The sequence below is a fragment of the Heteronotia binoei genome, chromosome 4 (assembly GCF_032191835.1).
Source record: "Heteronotia binoei isolate CCM8104 ecotype False Entrance Well chromosome 4, APGP_CSIRO_Hbin_v1, whole genome shotgun sequence".
Taxonomy (NCBI): Eukaryota; Metazoa; Chordata; class Lepidosauria; order Squamata; family Gekkonidae; genus Heteronotia; species Heteronotia binoei.
The window spans coordinates 148,398,493-148,415,075 of NC_083226.1; the positions used below are offsets into that span (position 1 = coordinate 148,398,493).

The 16,583-nt window shown below is 38.1% G+C and overlaps 1 protein-coding gene across 8 annotated transcripts in view; it reads left to right on the forward strand.

Annotated features, from left to right (window-relative positions):
- Window positions 1-16,583, forward strand: part of ARL15 (ADP ribosylation factor like GTPase 15) — a 247,194-nt gene that overhangs the window by 118,059 nt on the left and 112,552 nt on the right. For 7 of the 8 annotated variants that reach the window (XM_060235998.1, XM_060235999.1, XM_060235995.1 and 4 more), the window contains 3 exons: window positions 1,038-1,182; window positions 3,385-3,444; window positions 7,511-7,719. In XM_060235998.1, the coding sequence (XP_060091981.1) occupies window positions 1,038-1,182; window positions 3,385-3,444; window positions 7,511-7,719 (414 nt within the window). Of the gene's footprint in view, window positions 1-1,037; window positions 1,183-3,384; window positions 3,445-7,510; window positions 8,145-16,583 lie in introns of those variants that run through there. The other variant, XM_060236000.1, reaches the window with a different exon arrangement.

Sequence of the window (16,583 nt, forward strand, 5' to 3'; positions counted from 1 at the left end):
AGTTGAGGCATTTTCAGAAATGTACTTTATTGTCCCATAGCTGTATTTACTGTCTGGGACAAACTAGAATAACATATCAAGTGTAGTGATTAAACTAAGAAATATTGTGCCTGAATAAATACAGGTGCAGGTCTGTTAAATGCAAACGTGCAACCTTTATTCTACCATGTATTTTAATGTTTGAAACTCATTCTCTAAAGCACTATAAACTGCAGCAGCAGATCCTTAAGTATTCGCACCTTTTTGGCTCCTGATGTGTTAAGGATTTATTTGCCTGTTGAAACGTATAAAAGATATTTTTTGATATTAGAAGACAAAGTAATATATCCCACAGGAAGAAAGTAAGTTCCCTTTTGCACACTGGAGGCCCAGAAGTCTGCTGGAGAATTTTGACTTTTTTCTTTAGATGTTGGTCCCTTAATCAAAATTATCTGTATAGTTTTCAACATTGCCTCTGGTCATGTGTTGGCAGAATGTACATGTCTTGGGCTGGATTTTGATTATAATCTTCCATGCAAAAGGACAGCCCATTTTTTTCTTTACATGGCTCAAATGGGAGGGAGCAAAACCATGCTATTCTATTGTGGCACTTAATATCACTAAGGAAGTTTCTCAGATGAGACGAAATGACTCATTGGTTTATTACAAAGTCAAAAGAGCCAATGGAAGAGTGAGCATTGTAAATAGCTGCTGATGTTGTATATGGAAGAAGTGGATTGAAGATTTCTCTTGAGTTGGGCTTTAAGGAACAGCTTCTAACTCCATTATCAACAGTCTGCGGATCATTCAGTGGGAGAGACATGTGTGTCCTCCTTTGAGAATGTGTGTGTCCCCCTTTGGGATAGTACATGCTAAACTGTATAAATTTTAAACTCAAGGAAGAAAAAACCCCAATGATAATCTTTATTCAGAATAGTAGGAACCCCACACCCCTTAAGGCTCATTTTTTTTGCCCTATTGGTCAACTTGTACCATAAAAAAATCTCTTGGGCTTTACAGAAATGTGATCAATCTTTCCTTTCTATTATCCCTAACAGTGCTTTCGAGCGCTTTGCTGCAAAGGACCGCCACCACCACGACCAGAGTATGACTTGGTTTGCATAGGTCTCACTGGATCAGGCAAGACTAGTCTGCTGTCACAGCTCTGCAGTGAAAATAGAGAGAACATTGTGTCAACAACAGGTAAGCTCATGTTACCCAAGTCTTTTTCAAAAGTTAGCTGTACTCAAAACTCTGGAAAATTCTTCTTCCAAAGCCGAATCAAAAGGTGGACATTGTAATTTTTAATTCATATTAAGCAAAGAACATGGCACTTAGTGATTGACCATTACATGTCTAGCAATTTCAGCCTCAGTTCAGCTCCTTTTGTGAGGAGGAGGGAGGTTATTTCTAGATAAATTGGATGTGCAACTGAAGAGATCAAATCTAAGCAGTAGTCATTTGAGAGTGATCTTGTGGCATGGCAGATGTATGCTGAATTTTAAGCATAGTTACTGTTGAGTATTGTATGCCGTGAACGCAGAAGATGGCCTCTGCTTTATAGAAGAATCTTTAAGAAGTGTAACTTTCTTCTCAAAGACCTGTAAACATGCACAGTCTGACCTGATACATCTTCAAGCAATGAAGGTTCAGTAGCATATAAGTTATATACATGCTTAATTTCTAAGTATAACTGTCTTAGATGACATCACACAGTAGAGTTTGTTTATATAACTCAGATCCAGTGAGTTGAGGGAACTGAAAGATAGACTTTTCATGTTACCTGTAAGCATATATGTCTCATATACATATTTTGTATGAAATTTCTTGCTGTTCCACTGCTGTTGACAGCTTCATGGCTGTGCCACACCTTGGAGCGTCCAGGAGAACGTAACGTAACAAGGTTTGGTATAGCAATTGGAAATAATTTTGGAAGTAAAGGAGTTAAAGGGATAAATTACAAGGAATGAATAAATAAGTAGGTAAACTAGAAATATTCAGGATAGGTATTTTCAAAGGGTTTGCCTTGGAAGCACTGTGTCTTGGCTAGCCATCTTGCTTAGAGCTTATCATGTATAGCATTCCTGGTCCTCTCATCCCATAGATTGACAATGAAATTGTTCTGGCACATGGGCCCTAGTGTGGCTTTTGCAACAGCTGCAGCCCACTGACCTCCACAAAATTATTCTTCTGGGGGATAGTGCAACCCAGAGGAGTGCTATGAAGGGGAATCCACAGTGAGAAGGGGAAATTGGTGGGTATTGCTAGTTTTATTTGGATCTGGCCTGATGTGTTAGAATAATATTGTACCAAGAGCTTCAGCAGCTTTGGGAGAGATACTTGCCTGGAGGACTACAATATCCAAACTTACCCACCTTCAGAAGAACCTCAACCAGTGTTTGGAGTAGTTGTTTTCTTCTTTAATTGCTAACCTGCCCTCTGCTCCTCTCCTTTGCTTTCTGACTCCAATAGGCACAGATTTTTAGGGTTAAGGGTGAAGGGTTAAAATTCTTAACATCTCCCCAGAAATATGTTGAGTTTTGAAATACTGATATAAATCATTCTTGGGTTTGGGAGGTTCTGAATTTAGATATTAGTTTGCAGAGTTTCTCATTGCTTGAAAGATTAATTTGATTTCATAGTATGCTATGAATTGATAGAATGCCAGAGATAAATAAAATTGGAATGTGGATGGATTTAAAAAGAATTTTTCATTGCTATTTGGGTAACTGTGATCTGAAGCAATGACCCTCTTCTTAGATCTTTCTGTTTTAGGTAAATGTAAGCCAAAGAGGGTGTATTGTGGTTCTCAGTTTTTAAGTCTCTATTTTTGTTAAGCTAAATGTGCAATATATATTTGTACAATTATATCTAACTATTTTGCATCCATTATTAATTTATGTAAGCAAATTAGAAACTGGAGGAAAAGAGTGGAGATCAGAGAAGGATTGATGGGAACTCAAATCAAGCCTTTGTCAGATACTTCAAGCTCACACTTAAATCGGTGTTCCACCAATGTGGTTCCAGTGGGCACCTTGGTGCATGCTGATGCATTTCCTAGTGCCCATTTACTTCTTTCCCAAAGCAAAGACTCACTCCTCACTTTCCTTCACTGCGCTGGAGCAAGAGAATCCAGAAGCAGCGTAGTAGGAGTACACTTGGCTTGCAAGTTCTCAGCATCTTGTGACTGGCCACAGTATCCCATGGCAGCCCTTTTCTTCTTGGCCTCAGCCCACCATGGATACCATTTTGTGGTGGTGTACGTTCTCAATTCTCAAAATTCTGAACATTCCCACAGACCTTGGATTAAGCAATAGGATGAGGGAGGAATATTAGCAGATATGCTGCTTTGTATGGTGTTTATACTGAACAAGTTACTAACTCTTTTTTATTTTTTTATTTCAGGTTTTAGCATAAAAGCAGTGCCATTCCAGAATGCTATCTTGAATGTAAAAGAGCTTGGAGGTATAATACTATTAATCTCCTGCATATCTGACTAGTAGTTTTACATTCCTTTGTCTTTATTAATAATAATATTTAATAGTGCACTGGCAGAAAACCCTGTACTCCAGACAAGTAATTAGATACAGTCCCTGCCTGCAGATTTACAGTCTAAGGCTGGCTTCACACATGTTACATAAAGTTCTCCTGCTTTTAGGGTGCATGTCATAGGTGGTTTTAAATGTGTTTGTGTCAAGTTTCTGAATCTATACAGGAAGCCTGATTTGCAGGCAGATCTAAACCATCTTTTGTTTTACAGTGAATGCATGGTTTCAGTATGCAGCAACACATAAGGCAAATCTTAAAGTACTAGCTGAGTTGTGGGGCCAATAAGGAGTGGGAGGGGAGTAGGGGAAAGAAGCATGAGGGTAAGAGTAAATTAGGGAGTGCATGCAATGGGTGATTAGAATAACTTGAATTTCAGAAGTAAGGTGATACAATAGTAAATAAGCATAGGAAAGATATGGTTTTCCAGAAAGATTAGTTTCAGTAAAACAAAGAAAAGTGACAGAAACACAAAAGCTTAACCAGCTCTCACTGCTATAACTAAAGCAAATAAGTGCTATTTTAGGAATGAGATGAAGACATGGAAGGTTTTAGATATCTCCTTGCCTCCTTGATTTTAATTGTATTTAAGGTTGAACAATATGCAGTTTAGTAAAAGCACTTTTAATACATTATTCTTATTTGGAAACTTAAGCTAGCCCTTAAATGTGAAATATTCTCTATACCACCACCACCCTTTTATGGGTAAACTGACATTTTGTGGTTTATCTAGACAGCACTGGTGCATGATAATCTGTACCCCCACATCTCATTTAAGACTTTGTCACTCTACTAAGACAGTTCCTGAGTTTCAACGCTGAATGTCTCACGTTTCTTTATTTGCTTCATTTATTGTCTGCTTTTCTCACTGTGACTCAAGACAGATTGCATAATTTTTAAAACAATGCAATGAAAAGTATAACACATACAAGCAGTCATTAAAAGTAGATTACAGAATTAGACAATGCAAAAAATGCCAGTATGATAATGACAAATGATGCAATAAAACAAGAATACAGAACAAGAGAACAATGCAGTAAAACAGTAGAATGTAGTGTAGCTAGTTTACAGAATTATAAAGCAGTGTGAAAGTAGTAGGATGTATTTATCAAACTATGTATTGAAACTGATTAAAATGTTCAGACATTAAAAATACAATCTCATCTCCTTTATAAAAGGGGCTTCCCGTTTCCTCGAGAGACGGAAAGGGCATTTTAAAATTTCTTTTGCCACATAACATAGAAAACAAGAATCTGTTTCTGTCGCCATGTGCAGGCCAGATTATTAAAATCATTTGCCCTTCATCAGTGAAGGACAGACCTGAGCTAATCTGTGTGAACACTTTGTCATGTCAGCTGAAGTAAATGAAGCGCCCGAATGAAGTGCTGCTCTAATAAGAAAAGGCCCACAAGTGTGGTGAGATAATGAATTATTGGTAATGGTTGCTAAGAAGTATTAGAAGCTGGCAGTCTCCCCTGAATGGCATCAGTTTGTCTAACTTGCCCACATACGACACAAGAGAAACTGCTTTAGGGCCCCAGTTATGTGTGCATGCTTGAAGTGATGACCAGTAAGTAAATAAAAATAAGAATGCTGTTGGACACACCTTTCAAGAATTGGAAATGAAAGGGCTATTTAAACTTTGCATCAGGCTTTCAGAATCTCTTCCTGAAAGGCCTCTTCATATAGTGTTGTTTGCAAGGAGAAAAGAGAACCTGAAAAAGCAGTGGAGATAGCCAGAGATTTGGCTTGGTTTGAAGATATATAAGCAGCACCTGGTAGTATGCAGCCTTGTATTGATGAACATGGCATTTTTGAAAACTGTTGAAAATAGACAAAGTAGGAGCTTCTTTTAGTGACACACTGGGAGCCAAATAAGAGGTACAGAGCCTCAGAAAGGTGTTACTGGAAGTCTGGGAGCTGGAGTGCCATGCTGAAGTGTCTGTAAATTATAAGGCATTTTTTTAAAAAATCAGGAATTGTCCCAGTGGCTGAGACAAAAGTCTGAACCTCAGAAAGCTCAAAAGTCTCTTAATTTTGGTATGTGGCATCGCAGTAACAGGCTATCGACTTGGAAGCATGCGTTGAAGATGTATTGTGCAAATTCTTGGTAATTATTAAGGCACGAATATCCATCATCCATGCCCAACTATGGCAGAAAATGATTCCATCTATTACTTGGTACATTAATCCCGGATAAATAAATGTTAGCATACCTAGTAGTGAAACATTGCTGATTTTAAGTAATACCCAATGCAGTTGTGGATTAAATGTTCTCAAGTGAAGGAGGATGCGGTTCTAGGGTGTTATCTAGAGTATTTTGTAATACCTTATACTCTTACCTTGATATATTTAAGCCATTTGAATGTCATTCAGGAATCTGTAATCATTCCTGAAGCTATGCAAAGAAGGCTTTACAGCTAGAGGATCTCTTCCCACCTGAAAAATACAGAACAGTTAGTTTTGACTCCAAAACTTGCCTGCTCCTGAGCTGAAAGTACCTGATAAAGATGGTTCAACCGATATGTGAAGTGTTGGAAATTACTCGGTAATTTCCCCAAGGAGTGAGGTACTAATGAGTGGAAATCCTGAAAGGGAAAGTCCAAGTAGAAAAGGAGGGGCTGTTGGAATCTTGTAAGTATGATTCATGTAGGAAAGTTAGGACAAATAATGCTAGAAGGCAAAACATGCTTGCTGTGTTAGAAACCAAAACAACTTGAGTTCTTTAGCTCCTGAAAAAGACAAATTATATAAACTTTTACTCCTAATTATACTTGATAGTGCTCCATTAGTATACATAAGCCTTCTTTTTTAATTCTGTACTTAAATTACCTACATGTAGGGATAGTGTGATACTTGAATGCCATGTTGGCTGAGATTCATTGTTGTTCACCTGTTAGTGATCTTTCAAATGCATCAGGACCTCCAGAGCAACCAAATAAATAATCAAAAAGTAATGTTTAGTGACCAAGTCTTTATCTAACAGCACAGTTACTTGTATCACCTTGGTCTTTTGTTTAATGAATAATTTGAATCCTGGAATAACAACAATGCTATGAAATGTGTGATTTTTTTTGTGTGTTCCAAATTGACAAAAATTTGTTTAATGAAAGCTTTCATCTTTATGTGAATAGTGCACATTTTACTTGGATGTTGAAAACCTTCCATGAAAAATTGTTAGACAAGGCAAGAGAAAGCAAATGCCATAGAATATTTCTACCTTAGATTAGCTATCATATTTGTAATTCAGGAATGGGTGTTGAGTAGGTAATGGACAAATGAAGCTGCCTTATACTGAATCAAACTCTTGGTCCATCAAAGTCAGTATTGTCTTCTCAGACTGGCAGCGGCTCTCCAGGGTCCCAAGCTGAGGTTTTTCACACCTATTTGCCTGGATCCTTTTTTTGGAGATGCCAGGGATTGAACCTGGGACCTTCTGCTTCCCAAGCAGATGCTCTACCACTGAGCCACCGTCCCTCCCCAATGGGAATGGGAAATACAAAATAATGGGAAATACAAAATAAGTGGCCTGGCAAGGATATGGCAAAGGTGATGTTTGCAGCAAGGTTGAGATGCATAAGTAAAGATCGCTTGCAGAAATGAGCACAATCAAAAGGGTTGGGTAGGTTTGTGCATACAGCAAGTTAAAAGTGGTATTAAAGGCACTACAAACAGTTTGTGCTTGTGGGATAGAAAGGGAAGCCAATGAATAAGAGATGTTAGTCTGGCAGTTTTTGGACAGAGATGAAGGAAACAAAGAAAGCCAGCAAGTAGAAGCAATTATGGCAAGAGAGACTCCTACAAGAATTTTAATACTAGGATAGAAGGCAGAGCAAATTTTCTGAGGCAAAATATGGGATAGGCACTTCAGAATACCAATAAAGGCAATTGGAACTATCATATGCAAATGTAGCTTTACTTTACGTATGTATCCTAATACTGTTTTTGATCTGTTTTAATATTCCCTTAAAAAAAAAACTTTAAGGTGCCGACAACATCAGGAAATACTGGAGTCGTTACTACCAGGGATCCCAAGGAGTAATATTTGTATTAGACAGTGCCTCTTCAGAAGATGATCTAGAAACAGCTAGAAATGAACTGCATTCTGCACTTCAACACCCACAGTTGTGCACGTTGCCATTTTTAATATTGGCCAATCATCAAGACAAACCAGCAGCACGTTCAGTACAGGAGGTAATACAGCAACATCTTATGTCTTCTTTTTTATTGTTGGTGTGTGTGTTTACATAGTGTGTTCTTTTCTCTCTGTGCCCTGCTTAAAGGGAGGGAGTCCTTAAATTGCCTTTACCAAAGGTCTCCTGAGAGTGCCTATGTGTGATTTCTTCTAAATTTAGATTATTTTTTAACAAATGTTCTTAGTGCATCTCTTGTTTGTTTGTATGCAGAACACAAGAAGTTTGTAGACTTCTCTATTAAATTTGTATTTACTCATTTTATCATTGATTTAATTATTCCTGAGTTTAACTTTAAAAAATTAAAAACACGTAACCTTTCTTCTCTGCAGAAAATGAAGTGTATAGTCTAATGAAGAAGTTATTTGATTATTTGGATCTTTATGAAGGGAAAGGTGCTTTTTGAATAAAATTATAAAGATTCCATTCTGTGTTGCTTTGACTAGTCATGTGATATTTTGTTAGCATTCAGTTGGCAGTTCTAGAAATTATAGCATTCCTTATTATATTGCTATGAAGTTTGGGTTTACAGACATAGTTGCATGATTTGGCACTGTTAAGTTTCGTCTGCTTCTGCTCATGCTTTGATTACAGGCTTTCCTATCGATATGAGTTACATGTAGCTCTATGAAATGTGCATAATTACCTTTAAATAGATTAAAAGTTTATGTGCTTCTAGTGGAGATTTAATTTGCATTCGCATGTCACCTTTTTTGTTATATCCTATATTTATGTGTGGCTCCCAGTAGCTTGCCCATCCAAGGAACTGATGTCTATATCTTAAGCAATGTGGCTACGTCAGACCTTCCCAGAACACTCACTGAATCAATTTGATATATTCTTTTACAGTAATGTTCAATATACTACCCCTGGTAGTTCCAGAGTGGTAGCCCATTGTAGCAAAAATGACTTATCACAATGTCTGCTTTTGTAGTCTAGAACCTTCTTGAGCAACTATTTGAAATTATTTGGATCAGGATTGCAGTGTGGCAAGGGGGAACGGATTAAACCTCTTCAACTCCACATTTTTTTGCTAATTAAAACCACCCTTTCTTTGCCAATATTTTTCTTTACTGTGGTAGTTTCTATTTGCGAAGCTATGCAGAGTGGAAGCTAGGGTTGCCAGGTGCTTATCTGCAACCCCCAAGATGTGTTGGGAATGGTAAAACCATAGAGATCAGCAAAATCCTAGAGTGTTTGTGTTGTTACTTCCAGGTTTCAGCCAGAAGTGATGACACATTGACAATGTCTCCCTTGCATTAACATCCCCGCCCCCTGCTCATTTAAGCATTAGTAGAGGTTGGGAGGTGAGGGTTGGAGATGGCTGGTTTTAGAGTGTAAGTTGACTACCCTGGACAAGGCCCCACATAGCAGTTGTTAATGTTGAGAAGATTTAGTCACTGGCTGGATCCAATGCAACATTTCCATATCTGCAGTAGTAACTGCAAAGTAGAAATTGTTAATGGGTTCTGGAAAAAGTTTCACATTCTACTCTGGGGTATATTTGTGCTCTAAGCCAAATTCCAGTGTATCTTGGGGCAGGAAAAATTCCCACAAAGTGGTTTATGGTGTCAGAATTCATTCAGTTTCACAATATCCAAACATCCAGAGTCTGAAAGCATACTTTCACATGAGGCATAAAAACATCTATAGTAACATTAATAATTGTTAGTTTTGTTTGTATCTAGAATGTTTTTCTGCCATAAAATTTTTTACTTTATCACAGAGATCCTTAATTCAAAAGGGACTGTGCTCCTTAGAGCACTTAAAAAGGCTTGTTCAATTTTTTATTCCTCATGAGGTGTTTCTGAGACTTGGTTTTGTTTCTGGAAGATCTGAATTCAAGTTTCATCTTGTTTATTGCAAGACCTGCCATCAGGTGCTTTGAGAGTACAGGGGAGGACAGAAATAGGCATAGTGGGTAAACTGCTATTTATCAAGCGTAGTTTCTGATCTTTCATATGAGAGTATTTTTTATCCATTCCAGGTATTATTGTGAGGGTAAACATGAAGATAGAGAGCATTTTTCAAATTGGAGTGCCGTATGAATGAATAGTAGTCACAAAATCGTTTTGTCTACCGCCGTGTAGGAGCCAAAGAAATTCTGCAGCAGCTGGTAGTGATATTCACTTGTGGGAGGTGCACTGTAAGATTTCCAAATTTGAAGCTTTTTAGCAAATATTTTTCTTTATATGTTGCATTTTCAAAAATAGCATTGAACAAATTATTTATTCAAGCCATTAAGAAGAAAACCACATGTAACTTAATTCACAAACCAAATAATTGGATCCAAAATACTGTGATAGCATTGTTTGCTTATTTGAAATGTCATATACTTGCATCGTTCATGCTTTTCAGAGCCATACTGATTCACAAGTGGGTTAAGACTGAGAGTTTCTAGCTGCCATATTTTTCAGTTACATAACATTGGCCACAGCCTGATGAACCACTTTCCTGGATGTAAATGCACTGAACTCAGTAAAGCATACTTAATGTGCAGAGGAGTGTGCTGTTAGTATTTCTTGCTTTTAAGAACATTTTTCTTCCTTAACAAATTAAGCTGACGCTTTAAACAAAGTGTGTTGCTTATCTTAACTGCATGATATGTGCAGTTGTTTACTCATAAGGGAAAATCATGCATTTACTAAGCTGATATGGACATTCAGAAGAAGTGGAGATTTACAAGTGTGACTTGCAGTTTTGTATCCCTGCTTCTGATGTACTATCCAGAGAAAGGAGATTGTTTATCCATCATGTTCAAAGTCTGTGGAACACAATGATCTCTCTGCAGTGAGGCTGAATCTTCTGAAGCAGGGCTTCAGAAGTACATTTCTGAAATATCAGCTCTCCTCCTCACACCCCTTTCTTAGAACTTTCATTGGTCATCTCTTATGTGGATGTTGCTACTCTGTTGTTAGAATCCAGATGGGACCAGCCTAAAGCCACTCTAATAATCACAATTTCCTGCTGTTCATCTGGGTGATGTTGTCATCTCTCTTTAGTACATCCAGTTCCAGCTCTCAGTGATATCGAAGGAGCTTTATTTATCTTTTTAATAGGTTGAGAAACCTCAGTGTTCCTAAGGGTGGCTGAGAGGAGCAGCAGCAGCCTCTTGGATCAAACCAGTTTGGTTTTGGTTTATTAAACTGAAAAGGGAGGGGGAATCTTTCCAGTCTTAGTGCCAAGGCTTCACTACTTTCTTGGCATCCAAATAGATCAGTTTATGGGGCTGTATGATGAGCAAACTGTAGACTCTTTCCCAGTTAATTAAGCCTTCCATTTTCTGCTAATTACTATAATGCAGGCTTTGTTTTGAATGGCGTCCAGGATCTTTTGTCTGAATGGTTCTATAATGCTGTCTAGGAAGCTCTTATAGATACCCATTCAAAATGTGCTCCATTGAAAACCCATCTGGGCCTTGTGCTTCCCCCCCTTCTAATTGCCTGTTCAGACTTTTTCCTTGATGGTTCACAATTCATATGTGTACTCATCCCCTCCTTCCCAGACAGCCGTGTAGCAAAGGATATGGAAGAGAACCTCATTTAAAGGGCTGGTATCTTCCTTCTCATTGAAATGAAAACTTAAATCTAACACAGTTTTCCTATTACATTTCCTCCTTTTTTATATTGCTTACCTGGCCAAGCCAATTGATAACTCTGTGGGTCTGCTGACAGGGTCATGTGATGCCCCAGTAGGTCAACGGGCCACTTTTCATATCACCTGGTAATCGTCTAAGTCCTTGTGACCTAAGTTCTTGTGACCACACTACAGTAAACAAATATTTAATAAAGATATTTGTATGGTAGTTCTTATAATTATTTATTAATCTTTATTAAGGGATATATTAAATGTTCTACCCTTTTTGATATAATTTACAAAGAGTAGGCTATAGCTAAAGACCATCAGTTGTTGCATAAATTCATGTGTGGTGTTACCCCCACTACCCCCTTTAAACAAGAGTGATTAGGATTGAAGAATCATTGGAAGAGAGAGGAGACATGTTTAACTCTTTTTCACACCTGTGTTCCCACTCCATGTTCTTCCTCAGTGGCATTCTCTCTTTTGGAACTTCAGTTGCAAACAAACATGCATTTAAAACCTTACAAAAGAGGTCTTGAACAGTGAGAAATACCTATACAGCTTGTTCCACTGCCACAACTATGCTATCTTGTGATCATCAATTTTGCCAGAAGTGGGTGTTTATAATTTAAAACCATTTTGCTGTCATTTCACATGTGAGACTCAGTCCTTAATGTCTCCCAAACAGGGTGATTCTTACTGTATTCTGTTCAATAGGGTTGCCAAGTGCCCTGCAGCCTCTTTCTCTGCATGCATACCATAGAGTTTTTCTCCCAAATTACTAGAGCATCTGGGAAAGCCATAGAGTTTTACCAAAAGCTCATAGAGTGGTCAGTACGCGACATCACCGGTGCAATGACGTCATTTACAAATGACGTCATTGCGCCTTTGACATCAGGAGGGGATCTCCTTGCTGGGCCTCTGTGGGCTGGCAGGTTGGGGATCCCCAAAGCAAGATAACCCCCACCCCACCAGGGAGCTTGGCAGCCCTGCTGTTCAAGAAAAAAAACTGTAACTTCAGGAAATATCCAAGTGTTAATTGGATATTTCTTGATTTTTTTGTCATAAGTCACCATACTTTTGAGGCTGGAGTGAATTCAGGGAGAAGCATTGAATATTTCCAGTATTATGCTAGAAAACTTTTAAGAAAAATCCGAAGTGATGTATGTAAGACCGGAACATGAAACTTGCTTGAATTCATGCAAGTGCGTTATTACTAAAAGTTTCTGTGCCATTTAACTAGCCAGATGTTTGGCATATTCTGCTTACTTGTATTGAACTATCTCCCTCGAGCATAGGATACAGCTATAAAACTTGGTATGAACATTCATGATGGAACTCTTCATGTTTGAAAAGACTAAAATATGTATATTAGTTTTCAAGGTGGGGGTCAAAGTATTGTCTGATGAGAATATGGAATGTTCACAGATATTTAAACTGTACATGTCAGCATGTCTGAAAGAGAAAGCAGTTTGGAACACAGAGCTTTGTGGAAATGATGATGGAGGCATGTAGCTGAATATTGGAAGTAAAGAAAATCCTAGTTTTTCCCCAAGACAAAGCTCATGAACTAGCTTCCAGGTTCAATTCAGATTTGTTCCTCTGTTAGTTGCCTTGTAGTTACTTCTTACAGTGTGAAGCAATCATCCTGATTTATTTCCATTGCAACATAAATCCTAAGCATTAGCCCACAATGCACATACTACTGCTGTAGTAGTACTAACAGTAGTAGTAGTTTATTGTATATAACCACTGGCCATCACAAATTTGGTAAAACCACAGCCATAGTGGTTAAAAGAGGTTAAAACATATCAAGCTACAGTATCTAAAAAGCTGCTCCTATCAGTACCACCTTAAACCTTATCTTCTTTGCTGCAAAGGCAGACAAGAAGACTCTATATCAGGGGTGGCCAAACTTTGCTTAATGTAAGAGCCACATAGAATAAACATCAATTGTTTGAGAGCTGTAAGACATGAATGCCAGATGTTTGAGAGCTGGAAGGGAGGAAAGATAGAAAATAGATGAGGGGAGATGGAAAGATAGCAACTTTAACTGAATGCACGCTGGCTGGCTTGGTGAAGTGATTTAAAGTGACAAATGCCTTCTCCAAGCTGGCCAACAGGGTGCGGTAGGGGATTTGAGTGCCACACAATATGTGTGAAAGACCCACATGTGGTTCCTGAGCTGCAGTTTGGCCACCAATGCTCTATATGCACAATATCAGATAACAGGAATACAGTCTTCTCAGCATGTGGATATAGATTTATGGCAGGTAAAATTTCTACCAGAAATTTATCCCAGGAACCAGTCTATAACAGGCAGTATAGGCTATAACGGGGTAAGTCTTCTAGAACTTACTTCTAGTGGGCCACATTTTATATAGTGAGTTTTAAGCACCTTTCATGTACAACAGCACGTTAGTGTTTATTATCTTTATACCTATGGACAAACATGGAACAGAGGTCCATCAGTGGCTATTAGCCACAGCGTATTGTTGGAACTCTTTGTTTGGGGCAAGTGATGCTCTGTATTCTTGGTGCTTGGGAGGGGCAACAGTGGTAGGACTTCTAGTGTCCTGGCCCCACTGATAGACCTCCTGATGGCAGCTGGGTTTTTTGGCCACTGTGTGACACAGAGTGTTGGACTGGATGGGCCATTGGCCTGATCCAACATGGTTTCTCTTATGTTCTTTATTATCTTCTGTGGTGGGTTGTTGAAAAACGCTTCACATAAGCATGGCTAGAAAGCTTGCATTATGTTTTGAACGAAGGACACTCCAATTTACACTCTTAGGCACTGTGTTTCATGATGCAGTGGTGAAAATTAAACCGTTATAAAACAAACAAATGTCAAATATTCAATTTCAGGGCACCACTGCAAATGGAAAATGTATGGGTATTGGCATTAGTGGGTTCAAAATAAACTTAGATAAGAGTGCTGGTTTGGACTTATACTATCCATGCTTATTTGGGTGTATAGACCACTTCAGTTAGTATGAATGGCAATTACTAAAGCTGAAGTATATATACAGTGCCTGTTGTAGGATATATATTATGTTCACCTGCAATTTAGAAAGAAACTGAAATACTTTATTTATGTTTGTCTTTTAAATTACAGGATGAGTCTGCTCAGTTATGTTACAATATGTAAATGCTACTGCCAAGTGGACTGTATTGAATTTTTGAACTGAAGATAATGCAACAGGCAATGTCTGTTCCATTATTTGTTCTGAAATGTAGTCTATCTAGTATATATAATGACACTTTGTTGATGGAATAGGAAATCATTTCTACAGTCAGCTGTGATTCAGCAGCAAACACCCTCAGAGAGATGTGACATATCAGTTGTCTATTATCCAGGAATAATTAGTATTACCATCAGGGTTATGAATATAATTATATTCTTTTAGTGATGATTTAGTAGTCCTATATTGTGCCTTAGGTTTAATTTAGCTTTTATGTGCATGCACACTTCTTCAGACAAAGTGGAATAAAACTTGTCCATACATAAAAAGGCAGAAGTTCAACAGCAAATTAGCATACTAGCTACAATATAATGAGATGTTTTAACATGCTACATAGTTAAACATATCTTGATTCCAGTAACGCTTTTGATAAGGTCCCACATCTTGTTGACAAATTGGTAAAATGTGGTTGGATCCTATTACTTTTAGGTGGATCTGTAACTGGTTGACAGATCACACCCAAAGAGTGTTTGCGAATGGTTCCTTGTTGCACTAGAGAGGAGAGACAAGTGGAGTACCTCAAGATCTATTTTGTTTAATATCTTGAGAAATGACTTGGAGGAAGGAATAGAGGGAATGCTTATTAAATTTGCAGATGATACTGAATTGGGAGGAGTGGCAAATACAGTAGAACACAGAGTCAGGATACAGAATTATCTTGGCATGCTGGAAAACTGGGCTAAAACAAATAAAATGAATTTTAACAGGGATAAATGTAATTTAGGTAGGAAAAATCCAATGCATAATTATAGGATGGGGAGACTAGTCTTGGCAGTAGTATACGTGAAATGGATCTAGGGATCTTGGTGGACTGAACATGAGTCAGCAGTGTGATGCAGTGGCTAAAAAGGCAAATACAATTTTGGACTGTATCAACAGAAGTATAGTGTCCAGATCAAGTGAAGTGATGGCATCACTTTGCTCTGGTTAGACCTCACCTAGAGTATTGCGTTCAGTTTGGGGCTCTACAATTTAAGAATATAGACAAACTGGAACCTGTCCAGAGGAGGGCAATGAATACTCAAGAAGGCTGAAGATATTGGAATTTATCATTAGCACCAAATTGTTTTAATATGTTTTAATTGTTAGACTGTTTAAGGTTTTAATTAGTTAAGCTCAGTATTGTAAATGTTTTTATTGTTGTAAGCCGCCATGAGTCTGCTTCAGCAGGGAGGGCGGGATATAAATCCAATAAAATAAATGAAGGTGGTGAAAGGATTGGAGACCAAGTCCTATGAGGAAAGGTTGAAGGAGCTGGGTATGTTTAGCCTGAAGAGGAGGCAGCTGAGAGGTGATATGATTACCACCTTCAACTTGAAGGACTGTTACGTAGAGGTTGGTGTGCAGAGTTAGACTAGAACCAGTGGGTTGATTCTTTGTTTTTCTTCAAGGCACTACTGAACTCAAACTTCGTCCTGGTCATTGGGAAGTGTATATTTCTTCAAAATATTGGTTACTTCTCATTACCTCAGTTGCTAGTGTGAAAAAAGTTATGAAACTATATTCTTGTAGTTGTTACTTGAACCTCAGTATTTTTGATAGAATTATAAATCCACAGGAGGTAGCTGTGTTAGGCTGTTGTAGCTAAATAAACAGAATAAATGTTGTTGGTCCTCAAACTTCAGAATTAGAAATAGATCCTACTAAATAATTCCATTTTTTGTTTGGACCCTGATGTAATTCAGGAGTGTCTGATATAGTTCAGTGGCTGACAGTAAGCAGACCTCAGTCTGGCCAGCAAATTGCGTGGAAAACACCACAGAGATTTCTCTAAAGCTCTTGGAGAGAGATTGGAACACAAGTGTATCTCATGAAGTTAAAGACTGGCAGTGCAGGCTTAGACTGAAAAACTGTATAGGGTTGCTGCGAGTTTGTTAAAATCTTATTTCACACATGGGGTGCAGGACAGGGGAAATCTACTCAAATGATTGTATTTCATGAATGAAAAGGGAAAGACAATCTGTGTGACCTGATTCTGATTTATGATATAGAACCTTTTGTGGTGGAAGACTTCCCCTTTCTTGATCTCTTTTGATCATTG